Source organism: Citrus clementina, unplaced genomic scaffold, assembly GCF_000493195.1.
Source record: "Citrus clementina cultivar Clemenules unplaced genomic scaffold, Citrus_clementina_v1.0 scaffold_1, whole genome shotgun sequence".
NCBI lineage: Eukaryota > Viridiplantae > Streptophyta > Magnoliopsida > Sapindales > Rutaceae > Citrus > Citrus x clementina.
The window spans coordinates 18,051,655-18,066,050 of record NW_006263303.1 but is presented as its reverse complement, the minus strand read 5'-3'; the positions used below and the strand labels follow the sequence as shown (position 1 = coordinate 18,066,050).

The following is a 14,396-nucleotide window of genomic DNA, read 5'->3' as shown; positions in this document are numbered from 1 at the left end:
AGGATACCATAACCAGCTCTCAACCAGAAAATACTTGAATGCTCCACCAATCTACCTAATCTACCCAGTTAAGTCATAAGTGCACTAATCTGTTATAGGTCTGAGTTCAAATAATCAGCAGGTTCTCTGAGCTGATGGCCGTTACTTTTGGCATTAAGTTCACATAAAATTGTGAAGGTGGGTGGGATCACAATTCACATGACAGGATCATTTAAAGTAAATACAGAATATGAATGAATTGCATCCATGCAGGTATGATCCCCAGTGATGCAAAGGGTTTGTCAGTTACTCAGATTCAAAGACCAAATCATTTATGACAAATCTCAAGGTTATAGGGCTAAAGAATCTACAAAGAAGCAACTAATTGGCCAGGCAGAATCACTACATCAATACATGATAGAGATGTTCAGTTAAAAGCATAACAAAAAGTGCTTCTCAATTCAGAAAACCCAAAAAAAAAAAAAATTACAAGCTCCAATGTTCTGGAATCATGCAAAAGCACAACTTTCTTAGTTATGATATATTTCACATTGATTTTTGATAGTATAAAATAATAACAAGCTTATTTGAGAAGGGAAAACCTTATAACTGTAGTACATTTGTTTGCAGTATTTCCAGAAAGCAAAAATAAATTAAAAAAAAAGAGCCAACAATAATTATTCATGCATTCTTGGCGAGATTCCAACCATAGATCATTTTCCTTTTTCTCCTTCTCTTTCAGGCTACAAGGACCACTTAAAAGCTAGTTAGCAGAATAGAAACAACAAAAAATTGGAGAAGACATCAGTTGATAGACGAAAAGCAGGAGAAAGAAATATAAAGTCAATGGAAATTCTTTGCACTTTGACGACTAAAAATCATAGTTCACAACAAAGGTAAAGAACAAAAGAAACTATCGCGTGCAACATTTTTTTCCTTAATACAACAGTGACTTACACTGCACTCAGGTTACAAGTTAATGAAATTTTACAAGAAAGCTGATGGGAAATAATCTTATCATTCATCAACATAACAATACCACAAACTAACCTCCGCAAAGCAGATCATAGCAACTTGTAGCAGATTACCCAATTTGTCAAGCAAGACCTGTGTCTTCTTCCATTTCTTGAATAAAAATTTCAGTTGGCTCAAGACATCCTCTCAAAGTGTCATGCCCAAGTTGTGCTCGCTCATTGTCTCCAAACCCAAATAGTCGTCCCCGGTCAGTGACTACAACAGTGTGGTAGAGACCTGTGCTGATTTGAGAAACATGATGAGCTCTTAAGCTATCAAGGATTCTGGGCCTCAGCACTTTATCTGACACTCCCCTGTCTGGAAACCCAAGGCTTCCAAAGCCCATCCATCCGAAGCCATACACAGAACCAGTATCAACCAGGACAAATGTTTTTCTCTTTCTTGCACAGACCTACAAGATGTGAAGGAGAAAAGTCAGTGATAAGCAGTCTCAACATTGAGCATTGAGAGAAATATCTAAAGCCTGCCCTCAGTCAGTAAGAGCATTGAGCCTGCCAATGCATTGCATGACAGTTTGTGTTCCCAGCTAATAATATTAACTTTATTTTTAATTAGCTGGCTATATTTTTATATAGCGGAAGGAAACCTAGGAAACTCGACAAAGCAAACTTGGGTTTCATGCAACCGCATTGCCTTGAGGCTCATTAACAACATTTGCATGCCAATTTTGACTTGCTCGAGTTTACAAGACATCAACCATACGCAGGTTAAAAAAATACTGTCATGACCCAACACAAACCTGACAAGATATTATTCGCTTTAGGCCTTAACAAGGCCCGCACTGTTTTGTTTATGGAGCTCACACACCCCACCACTTCCACCAATTAACCAAACTTTAATCATTCAACATATTTACTAATATAAAATAATATATTCTATAAAATACATATAAAAGAAAAATAATCGAAATGAAACTTTAATCATTCACTTACATATTATAAGTATAAAATACTCTATTCTATAAAATATGTATATATAAAAAAAAATGAAACAAATTTTAGGTTTTACAACTTCTCCCCTCCTTAAGAGAAATTTCGTACTCGAGATTTAAAACCTTATCTTATTCTTGAAAAAGCTGAGGGTACTTCTCTTTAATCTCTGCTTGGTTCCCAAGTAGCTTCTTCCACAGAATGATTTGCCCAATAAACTTTTGCTAAAGGTATAACTCTTTTTCTTAAAGCTTGTTCCTTCTTGTCCAAAATCTACATCGATTGCTCCTTGTATGACATATCTTTCGAGATCCGAATAGGTTGGTAATCCAAGATATGAGAAGGATCAGCAATGTACTTCCTCAACACCGACACATGAAACACATCGTCAAGCCTTGAAAGGCTCAGTGGCAAAGCCATTGTGCCAATTTTCTCCAGAATCTCAAAAGGCCCAATAAACCTAAGGCTAAGTTTACTTTTTTTCCCAAAACATAAAACTCCTTTCAAAGGTAAGACTTTTCAGAAAACATAATCCCTAACTTGGAACTCCATATCACGTCGATCAGCATAAGTCTTCTACTTACTTTGAGCTATAGAGACGCTCTTGTATCAACTTAATTTTTTAAGCAGTAATCTGAATTAATTCTGGTCCCAATAGTTTTCGTTTCACGAACTTGGTCCCATCAAATAGGTGACCTACACTTCCGTCCGTATAAAGATTCAAAAGGCGCCATGCCTATGCTAGAGTAGAAGGTGTTATTGTAAGCAAACTCCACTAAAGGCAAATATTCTTCCTAATTACGTCCTAAGTCCAACACACAAGCTCGTAGCATGTTCTCAAGAGTTTGGATAGTCTTTCTTAACTGTCCATCGGTTTGAGGATGAAAGACAGTGTTGAACCTTAACTCCATCCCAGATTCCTTCTGCAAACCACTCCAAAAACTAGAGGTGAATCGTGGATCTCTATTTGAAATAGTGGTCACTGGCACTCTGTGTAATCTCACTATCTCATCTATATAAAGTTGCCCTAGCTTCCAAAACTTGTCAATACTCTTCTTTTTTTTCCATTTCTTTTATACATGTATTTTATAAATAAAATATTTTTTACTTATGTAAATGAATGATTAAAGTTTCATTTTGATTATTTTTTTTATATGTATTTTATACAATACATTATTTTATGTTAGTAAATATGTTGAATGATTAAAGTTCGGTTAAATTGGAGAAAGTGGTGGGGTAAATGGACGCCCTAGAAACAAAACTGCGCAGGTCTTGTTAAGGCCCAAAGTGAACAATATCTTGCCAGGTTTAGGTTGGATCATGACAAATGATATCAAAGTGGCGCCGCGTGTCCTCTTAACGATGGTGAGAAAAATCTCAACGAGAACGCTGAGTTCCTAAAAAAGGGTATATGTAACAACCTAAGCAAATCCCACATCGTCGAAACACGGGAGAAATGCTCGGTTTAGAAGAGATGATCCATACCTCCATTGGCAAGATTCGTTTTGGGGTGCATGGGTGCCTAAAAACAAAACTTATACGGGCCTTGTTAGGGCCCAAAGCGGACAATATCTTATCAGGCCTGAGTTGAGTCATGACATATGATATCAGAGCAGCTCCGCGTGTCCTCTTGAACGATGGTGGGGCAAACTTCAGCGAGGACGCTGAGTCCCTAAGGAGGTTGTATGTAACATCTTAGGAAAATCCCACATTGACAAAGTACGGAAGAGATGCTTGATTTATAAGGGGTAATTCACACCTTAATTGGCAAGACGCGTTTCGGGGTGCATGGGCGCCCTTGAAACAAAACCATGCAGGCCTTATTAAGGCCCAAAGTGGATAATATCTTACCAGGTCTAGCCCGTGCCAAAAAATTGAAAAGTAAAATTATACTTCACCAGGCAAAATGAAATGAAAGCCAATTACCTATAAATGAGACATTGATATTGAGAAAACTTGGACTAAAAGGTTTGTAGATTATCACGAGTAATCTTAGACTTTTTGAATGGGGCAGTTCTCTGGCCATGCTTAAAAGCAGCAGCAATGTGCCAAAAGTTCTCTAGTGGTTTCTCATAGTCAAGAATCGAATGGGTTGTATAGGTTTTATTGTAGTGCTTTAGTTATCAATTGGTCCAAATTATTCTTTTTAAAATCCTAATAGAGAAGAAGGAAGGTAAACTCAAGTATGAAGCTATAACCCACAAAATAGATAATCAGGAATTTCCAACTAGAGTCTGATTAATGGAGTAATGATAGCTCTATTCACCAAGATAATGGAAGCACCTTAGGTTGACTAGATGAGCAAGCAAAAGTAAAATACCAAACCCACTATTTGGAACTATAGTATCTACATTTTCTAGGATCTTATGCTGGGAGGAAAAGATCCATCTAGATATGTTCAAGAGATCGAAATTGGAAGGAATCAAATGATTATTCTGATTCAAGCAATTCTTACAAGTTACATCTGCCTTGTTATAACAACTAGGACATGCAATGTTCTTAATAAATGAGAAACAATAAATTCATTCATTATACTCAATCAAGAATAATAAAAGTTACGAATGAACTTAACCTGCACAGCAAGGTGGCTCTTGAGGCTGCTCAAGGGTTCTGGAAGAGTCTTATCGATCTCGTCACCATGGCCTAATGCACCACAGTAGCCTTTGCCCCAAGTATATACCTACAGCCAGCGGAGAAGAAAGTTACAAAAGGATTGCCAAAAGCAAGCACTCAAAAGAGATAAGCAAACAAAAAATACAAAAGATAAATCGTCTAGGAGCAGAGACTAACATATCCACTTGAATCAAGAGCCACTACATGTTCATCACCAGCAGAGACACGAACAACATGAATGCCCTTTCTCCTAAATGTCTGTATTGCACGTGGCTGGAGCTCATCATGCTGCTCTCCATGTCCAAGACAGAAATTAGAACCAGAACCAAAGGAGTAAACTACCCCATTTCCAGTTACAGCCAACATATAACTTGGACCAGCTGCAATCTGAACAACAGAGCCAACTTCCTCAAGCGGTGCAATGCTTTTTGGTGTTGGCCTATCTAGAGTGTCACCATGACCAAGCTGCCCATGGGTGTTGCTCCCACATGTGTAGACATGACCTCGTATTGTGAGAAAACCAGTGAAATTAAGCCCTGCAGTGACCTGAAATATACATTTATCCTTTTAATTTTGACGCAAAACATGGTAGAATAATGATATTACAATTGCAAAGTGGAAAAGAAGAATTCGTTGAAAATCACTAATAAACAACCATAATCACATAAGATAGAGATGAGGTTACTGATCTAGTATGAAAGGAAGGCCTAAAACCCACTCTAAGGTCATCATTGATTTTTCGTCTCCACTTCTAAACATGTCTTCAATATGTAAATAAAATGATGCAGCAGTATATAAACAATCACTCAGGCTTTGAGACCTTCAATAAGGTCCATTTGTATCACTGCAAAACTTGGCTTCTGAAGTCTTGAACTGCTTAGTAGCAGAAATCCTATGGGAAGTTAAAACATATCAACAACTACTTTCCTGTATTGTGTCGTATATGTCAAATACAGCAGAGAGATCATTACAAACACAGAGCTAAGATAGAATTTGTAAAAACCATGGCCATTACCTATCGGAGGATCATTACAAACACAGAATACTAGAGCAGTATCAATAATTCCCAATGCCATCCTTATTGATATCAAAGGACAAAGAAGCAATTATACATGTAGACACAAGCCTTGACCTAAAGTCAACTCTCATATGATTCTTGCTTTTCGTATCATAATGAAACTCCATCCATCTTAACAAACATTTAATTCACAATATAACAGTAGTGATGTGAACTCTACCTGCTTGCAAGGAACTCCCTTCAGTGCTTCTACAAGCCTAGGCCTAAATATGGGGCGGTTTGTATCTCTATGACCACAGCAAAATGATGAATTATCTCCGCATGTGAAAACCTACATTTATAACAGGAAATCAGAACCAATAGAGTAAGGTATGGATCAGCTTGAAATCTGTAACCCATAGGCAATGGTGTACAAAGAAGTTTAAACAATATGAGAAACAGAACTCAGCTTTATTAGAATTGCAAGAAAGAATGAATTCGAAAATTCCTGTATAATTATGGCATGTGACTATGTAAAAATAAAATTTCCAGAGCATGTTATATAGCATACATTCAACAATCAAAAGCAACACCAGCTGAAGAAAAAATTACAAACCTGTCCAGACTGCAAAACAAAAGCAGCATGATTCTCGGAGGCTGAGACTTGGACCACATGTGCAGCAGATGGAAAATTAATACTGGTAAATGAAACACATTGTGTTGTTTCAGGACCATGACCAAGAACACCACAGAGACTAGAACCACAAGAGAAAACCGATGAATTACTGATAAGCAATGTGTGATATCTTCCAGTTGTAATCTGCTTCTGCTGAGGAAAAACATAACAATTAATAAAAACATAACTCTTCTGCAAGTGTATATCGAACAAGAAAGAAGGGTAGGGATAAATAACAAGCAGGAAAGAATAGCATAAGAAAATGAAACATTCGAATGACATGCTATTCTGTTGAACTAGCATTATCTCTGCAAATTCTGTTGAGTTTTCACTTCATAACATTCTCAGGGAATGCAATAAAAAAATTATCATCCAAGTTATTTTAAGTCTTTTACTAATGAAATTTCATTTTTCCTAATTCTTTGATGCGACCATCATCCAATAAAATTGGACAAAGAAATAAGTAGAATATCATAATTAACTGGGATTCCAATCACAAAACTTATCAGCATAGATGCGCGATATGTTCAAAAATGAAACTGCTACTTTGTTCTTTTAAAACCTAAGTTGCAAATGAGCTTATAATCATTCATTCAAAAATCAAAATCAAAATCAAAAGCAAATATATCAAAGAAATAGTACATTGCCTGCAGAGGTTTCGACAATGTCAGATGAATGCTCCACGGACTGCAAGAACCTCAAAACCCGCTTCCAATTCCCATTACACCGATTCAAGAGCTCTATTTGTACATTCCTACTCATCCCTGCATATATGCTGTGCAATGCACAAAGCTGAGATGCTGCTAAATCCACCAACGACCGAAATTTTTGGGGGTACAACCCATGACTTCCTCCAAATGTCTTAGAAGTCAACTCTAAATGTGCAAGGTCAACAGCAGAAAGCCGGCCCGAGGTCAAAATCTCAAAAATCAAATGAGAAGGCAATTCCTCGATCGAAAACAACCTATATCTATCAGCCATTTCGCAACAATTTTCACTATTCCAACTCCAAAAAGACACCTCAACAATTAATCGACAAATGGAGCTCAAAATTGCCCACCTTCAACTCACCAGATAATTATGCTCCTCAAAAAACTCTAGTAAAACCAATAAGACTGGAAGTAAACAAATTCAAAGCCACTGAGGGAAAATTATGGATTACAATAATAAGTCAAAGATCAAATTTTTAGACGAAATCTAAGGCAATTGATACAACAAATAAAGAAAACATCAAAGAGAAGAAAAGCATATGAAATTGAGCTCAATAATGGGGGCCTAGATGCCAACTTTACAAATGACTGATACACTGATCGGAAATAACAAAACATCAGAAGAGACCAAACCAATCACAGTTTCCCAAACCACGTCCTGAGATGAAATTATAGTAAATACGAGAAAAATTCAGACCCCTTCACCTGCAAATTAAGCACAGATGAATCAGACAAATGGCAGCGAAATTAGAGTAATTATAATACAAGTTTGAAGCTTTACCGATAAAAAGCAATAATTGGTTGCTTTTCGGTGCTGAACTCTACTTTTACTTGTTGCATTAACCGAAAAATGGCGAAATGAGGATTAAAAATTGCGAATTGATTTTGGAAAAGTTAGGGTTTTTGGAGTCCTTTTATACGACAATACGTCGTTGTCGTTTGGTTGAGCACCGAAGAAGGAATCTACGTGGACAGAGAAAAAGTTCACTGTAGCCGTCATAAGTTGATTCGGCTCGTCGTTTATTGGTTTCTTAACTGGTTCTGTCAGTATTAGTGTGACACGTGGTGGGTTGTCATTTCTCCACGTGGATGAAACAGTAGGAGAGTGACGAGAGTTACGTCATGTGTTACTTGATCAACGCCTCAGGAAAGAAGTAGTTAATGTGCGAGTAGAGGAATTCGTGTAAACGCGATAAAAATTTGACACGTGTCAGAGTTAACGGAACGGTTGAAGTTTTGGCGCGCATCAAGGGCCGGTGGCGCGCGAAAAAAGCATAGACCTAGTCGTGCAGTGACGGTCTACTGACAAGTCATTTCCTTAGTGGCTAATTTAAGTACTTTTATTTCTTTATTTATTGTAGGGTTAATTCCGTCATGTCCCCAAATGTTTCAACATATTTCTCCGCACACCTAAATGTTTCAACAATATTCAATCCATAATTAAATTCGTTAATTTGACTATTTATTCTAACGGTCAAAGGAAAAATTTAGAAGTTCATACCCTAAATATTATTTAATAATGATAAATTAATTGATGGGATTATTATTAATTACTTTTGATTAAGAATTTTTAATGTAAATATTAATTATTAGATTAATATTTTATCTCATTTAATTCTTTTCTAATTCAAGATAAGGGGTATTTCAGACATTTCATTAACTTTCAAATAGCTCCGTTAAAAATAACGGTTAAATTAACGGAATTGGGTGCCCAATGAAAAATATTGAAAAGTTTGGGTGCAAGATGGAAAATGTTGAAAGATTTGGGGGTTAGGTGGAAATAACCCTTTATTGTATTTCTTTTTTAAGTTTTAGTAATTAAGTCAAATAAATGTTGTGAGGTAGCTAGCCCCAATTGACCTTTATTTTTGAAGATATATTGTCCTATTGTTACAATCACACTTATTCTCAAGATAAAACTATTTTAAAAATAATGTTAAAATTTTCAAATAATGTAGTTGAGTCTTTGGAAGGACGTTCTTTACATTGAAACTAACGTAGTTATTAATTAATAACAAAGAATTAAATTGTACCAGTGATAAAAGAAGCGAAAATTAGGTTTAATGAAATTAATGAAAATTTACTTTTTGAAACTTATAAAAAGAGACCACGTTAGCCTTAGTCAATGTTGGGCTTTTAGATTGGGACATCGATCCTCAATAGTATGGGCCTGTCATTGGGCTACATTTGGGCCTTTTATTCCAGCCCCTTTTGCTTTGTGTTATTTATAGGCTTCTTCTCCCCAGAGTATTTTCCAATTGTTCTTATTTGCTTAAAATCGTTACAGCAAACTTGAAATTTTCCCCCATACACGTAAATTATCGCAGAACCCCCTAACTCAGGAATAGCAGCCTGTGGAAATTCTCTGTTCCTTCCCTCTTTTATACTCTTGTTTTAGTGTTCATACTTCAAAATTAACTTTGTGTGCTGCAGTTGCACTATTCGTTTTGTATTGGTTGACTCTAGGCTTGTTAAAAAAGTCCGGATCGGCCCGTGGCTTAAATTTGAGGATATGGACTCAAAAATTTAAGGTCCGCACGTAGTGGGCCTGATGTAAAAAGCCCGGGCTTTATTATATATAAATTTTTTAAAAAAAATCAAATTAAAGAAAAGGAAACGAAAACCCAAAAAAAAAAAAAATTCAAAAGTGAAAACCCCAGTAACCTATTCTCCCTAACTTGGTAAGCAGTAGCCTAAGGTTAAATAAAACAACCACACACCAGCCGCCGACCGTGCATCCACAGCCAACAACCACACCCTCAGTCCTCACTCCCTCACTCGCAGCCATCACTGCCGATCTTCGCAAGCCCAGCACGCTGCACCACGAGCCGCGAGCTCAGCACCCAGCAGGCAGCCAGCTAGTCACGCGAGTCGCGAGCACCAATACGCGTTGAACCTGGCACCAGCAGCGACTGCAGCGCGACGCACGGACGCCAACAGCAGCGAACCCACTCTGGCTTGAACACACCATACCCACGCGATCTTTGAGGTAGAAATCATCCCCATTTTCGATTTTTTCATTTCTTGTAGAAAAAAAAAATTGTATTAAATTTGAATCTATATATACATACATGTTAATGTGAATATGTGATTATAAAGTTACAATATTGGTTAATTTGATTGTATACCTATTAATTTCTGTATTAATTTTGCAATAAATATTAATGTGATTATAGTTTATAAAGTTGCAGTTTGGTTAATTTGATTATATAAATATTAATTTCTGTATTAATTTTGCAATAATCAATCTTCACAATAAAGTTACTATTTGATTAGGAAGCATCAATGTCGATTTTTAAATTGCATTACATGTTTATGCATTTAGATTTTCAACAAATTTGAAATTGTAATATTTATAATTTAACAGAATAAAGAAACTTTGCTGGTATATTGGGTTAGTTTGTTTTTTGTATTAGTATTTATAGTTTATTATGTTGTGTTGCTAGTGTTTTGTGCGATGGATAACCATCTATAAGTTAAGTCTTTTTTTTTTAATGTTTATAGCTTTATTAAAAATTTATAATAAAATATAATAAAAGCCCAGGCCCTCTCAAGATTACGGGCTTTCAGAGGGATTGGGCTTGTTTCTGCATACATGGGCTTGGGGCTGGGCCTGTAAAAGCCGGGTCCAAGCCCGCAAATTGCCCACCCTATTTGACTCCTCGTTCTTGTATAAGTTTTTTTAACTTTTCTTTAATGGGTAGCTTACTATTTGGATGTTGATTTTTGTTCTTTTTTTTAATTCTTAAAAAGTCTTGAAAAGTACTTGTTTGTTCCTGTGTGTAGGCGATGGATGCAAATGCAATGCAGCAGCAGGGTCATGAGGAGGATGATGAAGAAGAATTTGCTTTGCTTGATCTTGATGTTTTATCTGGAAATTTTGATATCCCACCAAATGCGCCTTATGTTCTTTCTGTATGTGGTAATTTTTTTTTTTCAAACACTTATTGTGCGCTCATAGATTAATAATTTTTGCTCTTTCTTTGAGTTTGTTACATTACGTTTGGCCTATAAAGGGTTTATCTTTTGAAATTAGGTATTATGCTAAACAGATTGAAACAGTTTGCATGCATGCATTTGACTTGTAGTTTCATTGCTTGAGGTGTTATTTTGGTGATGATCCTATTCAATTACTAGCTTTTAGTATTTTTGCTACATGTATGCTTTCCTACACATTTGCACTGTTTACTTTAATGTAGATGATAACGGCTTCTTAATTCTTCTATGGGTGCAATATTCTGTATGCTTTATATACTTTTCCTATGATTATTCTGCTGCCTGTCATATATTAATTTTTCTCCTGCATTGCAGGGTCTAGACACTTTGAATCCCGTATTGGTTATCGACAACAAAATAAAGCTGGTGAGTTGAATGTTTGTAAAGTCCTGTATTTTACCTGTTATTGACTACATCTATGCTTAAACCAAATATGAGGTCACAAAACATGTATCAGTGAAAATTTTAAATATTATGTACAATATTTTATATAATTATGGAAAATGAGAGAACTCTTTATTTAAGTATGGTGATACTAGTTTATCCATGCAATAGAGTCAATTTTCTCGGGATGACTGTTTGGTCTACAGAGTTGTTCCTGGTGGCTAAGGGATTTTCTGGCTCCATTTTCCTTCTTTCTCTCCTTAAATTCGTTGTTGTTTAAACTCTACCACTACCTATTGAACATATGTCTTCTTGTATTTTGAATTAGGACCAGAGAACTTGATAAGAATGAGTGAAGTTGAACGTTTTGATTTTAATTAGAGTCAGTTTGTTCTGCTTTTGCTATTGGATGACCGCACCAAGCATTGGGGATTGTTTAAATTTTTTTTTTTAATGAAATTAAGTTTGTCTGATTCACACTCTTTTCAGATTGGCGAATATGAAGAAACAATTGGAACATGCTTTGCTTTTGCTGAAGATGGTGAGACACATTACTCTAGCTTTCTTCTTCACATGGGCTAATCAACAATCTAATTTGAAGAGATGTTTATACTATTTCCCACAACCTGATATAGCTTCTTTGAAGTTCTTGGTTGAACTGCCAAGTCTGTGGAGGCATTTTTAGTTTAGCACAATAAGTGCATAGAGCACTATTACATAAGCACGAAATGTGCACCAAGTTGGTTTTTTGATTACCTGGTCTCTGTATTCACCTACCACCAAACTTGTTATATTTGCATTAGATGTTCATTGCAGTTATTTCCCCTTGTCAAATTTTGGTTGAAAGTTCTGACATAAAACCTTAGGATTCCGAAACAAGGGGCCAGATCCATATGAGTCCAACAACCATTCCCATTTGCAGTTTTCTTTTTATCATTCTGTCTTGGAGTCATTCCAGTCTTCTTTTTTGGTTGATATTCCTTTGATGCATTCAATGATCGGGAACCTGATAGACTGCAAAGGGGAACCAAATGTGAATTGTAGGTATTGAGTCAATGTTATTATTTTTTTATAGTAAAAATATTTTGCCACTTTTTGTACCTGCTCCAATTAGAATTGCATAGTTGGTACCATGAATCAAGCATGTCTTGTCAGTTGATAAACCAGAGTACTAGTCCATGAACGAATAAGTTCATCAACTATATCCTTTATTACTTTTTCTCATGAAGCAGAGGGTTCCTAAAACTCCTATTACTACTTGGACTATTATATTATGTTCAAATTTATTGTACATTCCAAATGCAAAATGAAGTTTTACTTTAGGAGTGATGATACAGCCACAAACGCTTGTATAAACTTATCTTGTACAAACTGATGTGACATTAATTTATTGGTTGAATGAAAATATAAAATAATATAAATAAATCATATGGGCCAAGAAATATTTAATTTAACTAATTTTATCATGTCACATCAATTTGTACAAGATAAGTTTGTACAAGAGTTTGTGGTTATATCATTACTCTTACTTTAGTTGTGCTAATGGGAGATTTTCTTTGCAGAAGCTGCTCCTATGGTTCATGAAGAGGCAGGATCATCTGAACTGAACCTTTTCTCAGGCAAATGCATAATAGATTCAAATCAAGCTCCAAGAAAGCAAGTGAAACCAGTTGCCCGCCTTCATAAGATTCTAAAGTTCAGGATTTTATTAGACGGTGATGTTCAAAACAGAACAACAGGACCGAGTGTTTGAAATCTACAGGAATTCGACACGGGAATCTGAACCTTTGTATATTGAAGAGAAACTGGTTGGCCATAATCAAGCATAATTATGCCCGAGTAATTTGATACGATGTGATCTGCACTGCCCTGTTGGTTTTTGTGTATGATGTTTAGAGAAATCATGAGAGATCGGTGATTGACAATGTGGATAATTCTCAGTCAGTTCTTGATCCGAATGCTTACAGTTGAAAAGAAGATTCATATATTTAAATTCTCTAGTTCAAATTTCTATAGTCTGGTGGCAAATACATCACAATCACAAAGACCTTCAAATTTTCAAAATTTGATATTTTTTACTTCACTTCTTGTTTTGCCTGGAATAAGATACAATTTAATTCAGTAACATTAAGTGCATGGCTACTGGAAACTGGAAGGAATCAAAAGCTTCAACAGATTTCTATTGTATCTAATGATATGCGCACAACATTATATCTCTAGTAATTAATATACAACATTCAAGTGCTGTTAACGCTAAATGACTAATCTATACTTTACCTAATTCTCTTCTTTAATTTCTTAAGCCTTGAGCTCGTATATTCATCTCAAAGACAAAGCATTGAGTTTTTTTTTTTTTTTTTTAATAATTGATAATTGTTATTTCATTGTTTGTTTCATCTTAGATTAGGAAACACTTTTACAAAAAAAAAAAAAAACGAATAAAAAATAAAATATTGGACGTTGAGAAAGAGAACCCAAGAGATAAGAGATTCAGTGAAAATAATGAGTATATGGCTGTGGAAACTGGAAGGTATAGAATCGTAGATTTACAGAATGCATATATACAAGGGCAAGTCGTTGAAAGGACAACATTTTAAACACACAAGTTTATAGTTATTTTATATACAATTCTTTTAGATATTAGATTATTATTCATTTTAATGACTTACATAGAGAACAACGTGAATTTTTTTTTTAATTTATGAAGACAATAAATAAGCAATGTACCCCAACCCTTCGCGTGTGTGTATATATGGAAACAATTGAATAGCTGTTGCCAATTGCCACCTACTTTTAAACATATTATATTCGTGAATTTTCTAAGTAGTTAATCACATCTTCTCCTCCCATATCCAAATATGAAAGTTTAAGAAATTTCACAGTTACAAAATTTATCAAAACCTTGGGTAGTTAAAAGACTCTGTTTCCAAGATTGTATTTCATATTGGAAGTAGTCAAATTGTATGTGGTTGCATATGGTTTGTTTAGTTGTATTCTCAGCTGTGTTTTCAAAGTAGTCAAATTGTTTTGTAATTCGTATATGGTTTGTTTGGTTGTATTATCTGCTAATTTTCTTG

At 35.4% G+C, this 14,396-nt stretch overlaps 2 protein-coding genes across 7 annotated transcripts; one reads left to right on the top strand and one right to left on the bottom strand.

The window, feature by feature from the left end:
* Window positions 1–472: 472 nt before the first annotated feature.
* LOC18054205 (ultraviolet-B receptor UVR8) lies at window positions 473–7,845 on the bottom strand. 4 transcript variants are annotated; one of them, XM_024177425.1, is made up of 8 exons: window positions 7,721–7,844; window positions 6,872–7,644; window positions 6,170–6,382; window positions 5,795–5,905; window positions 4,734–5,102; window positions 4,516–4,623; window positions 1,030–1,405; window positions 473–722 (listed from the first exon to the last, which is right to left on the bottom strand). In XM_024177425.1, exons 2-7 carry the CDS (start codon window positions 7,208–7,210, stop codon window positions 1,076–1,078), a joined length of 1,470 nt encoding a protein of 489 aa, XP_024033193.1. In that variant the 5' UTR covers window positions 7,211–7,644; window positions 7,721–7,844; the 3' UTR covers window positions 473–722; window positions 1,030–1,075. The 4 variants fall into 4 exon arrangements, with proteins under 4 accessions (XP_024033193.1, XP_006451921.1, XP_024033194.1 ...); XM_006451858.2 differs by lacking the exon at window positions 473–722 and having other exon boundaries at window positions 818–1,405; window positions 7,721–7,843; XM_024177426.1 differs by lacking the exon at window positions 473–722 and having other exon boundaries at window positions 818–1,405; window positions 6,170–6,379; window positions 7,721–7,843.
* Window positions 7,846–9,562: 1,717 nt separating this feature from the next.
* On the top strand, window positions 9,563–13,515 carry LOC18054204 (general transcription factor 3C polypeptide 6). Of its 3 annotated transcripts, none has more exons than XM_006451855.2 (5): window positions 9,563–9,928; window positions 10,726–10,854; window positions 11,251–11,301; window positions 11,809–11,860; window positions 12,882–13,515. In XM_006451855.2, the coding sequence occupies exons 2-5, from the start codon at window positions 10,729–10,731 to the stop codon at window positions 13,070–13,072; spliced, it is 420 nt and encodes a 139-aa protein (XP_006451918.1). In that variant the 5' UTR covers window positions 9,563–9,928; window positions 10,726–10,728; the 3' UTR covers window positions 13,073–13,515. The 3 variants fall into 3 exon arrangements, with proteins under 3 accessions (XP_006451918.1, XP_024033192.1, XP_006451919.1); XM_024177424.1 differs by having other exon boundaries at window positions 10,726–10,861; window positions 12,885–13,515; XM_006451856.2 differs by having other exon boundaries at window positions 10,726–10,861.
* The last annotated feature ends 881 nt before the right edge of the window (window positions 13,516–14,396 follow it).

Coding starts and splice junctions, on each gene's coding strand:
- LOC18054205 (XM_024177425.1), bottom strand. CDS start 7,210: ATGGCTGATAGATATAGGTTGTTTTCGATCGAGGAATTGCCTTCTCAT. Junction 5,906..6,169: donor TTGTTTTGCAGTCTGGACAG/GTTTGTAATTTT, acceptor TTATAAATGTAG/GTTTTCACATGCGGAGATAA. Junction 5,103..5,794: donor AGGGAGTTCCTTGCAAGCAG/GTAGAGTTCACA, acceptor TGTATATTTCAG/GTCACTGCAGGGCTTAATTT.
- LOC18054204 (XM_006451856.2), top strand. CDS start 10,733: ATGCAAATGCAATGCAGCAGCAGGGTCATGAGGAGGATGATGAAGAAG. Junction 11,302..11,808: donor TCGACAACAAAATAAAGCTG/GTGAGTTGAATG, acceptor CACTCTTTTCAG/ATTGGCGAATATGAAGAAAC. Junction 11,861..12,881: donor CTTTGCTTTTGCTGAAGATG/GTGAGACACATT, acceptor TTTTCTTTGCAG/AAGCTGCTCCTATGGTTCAT.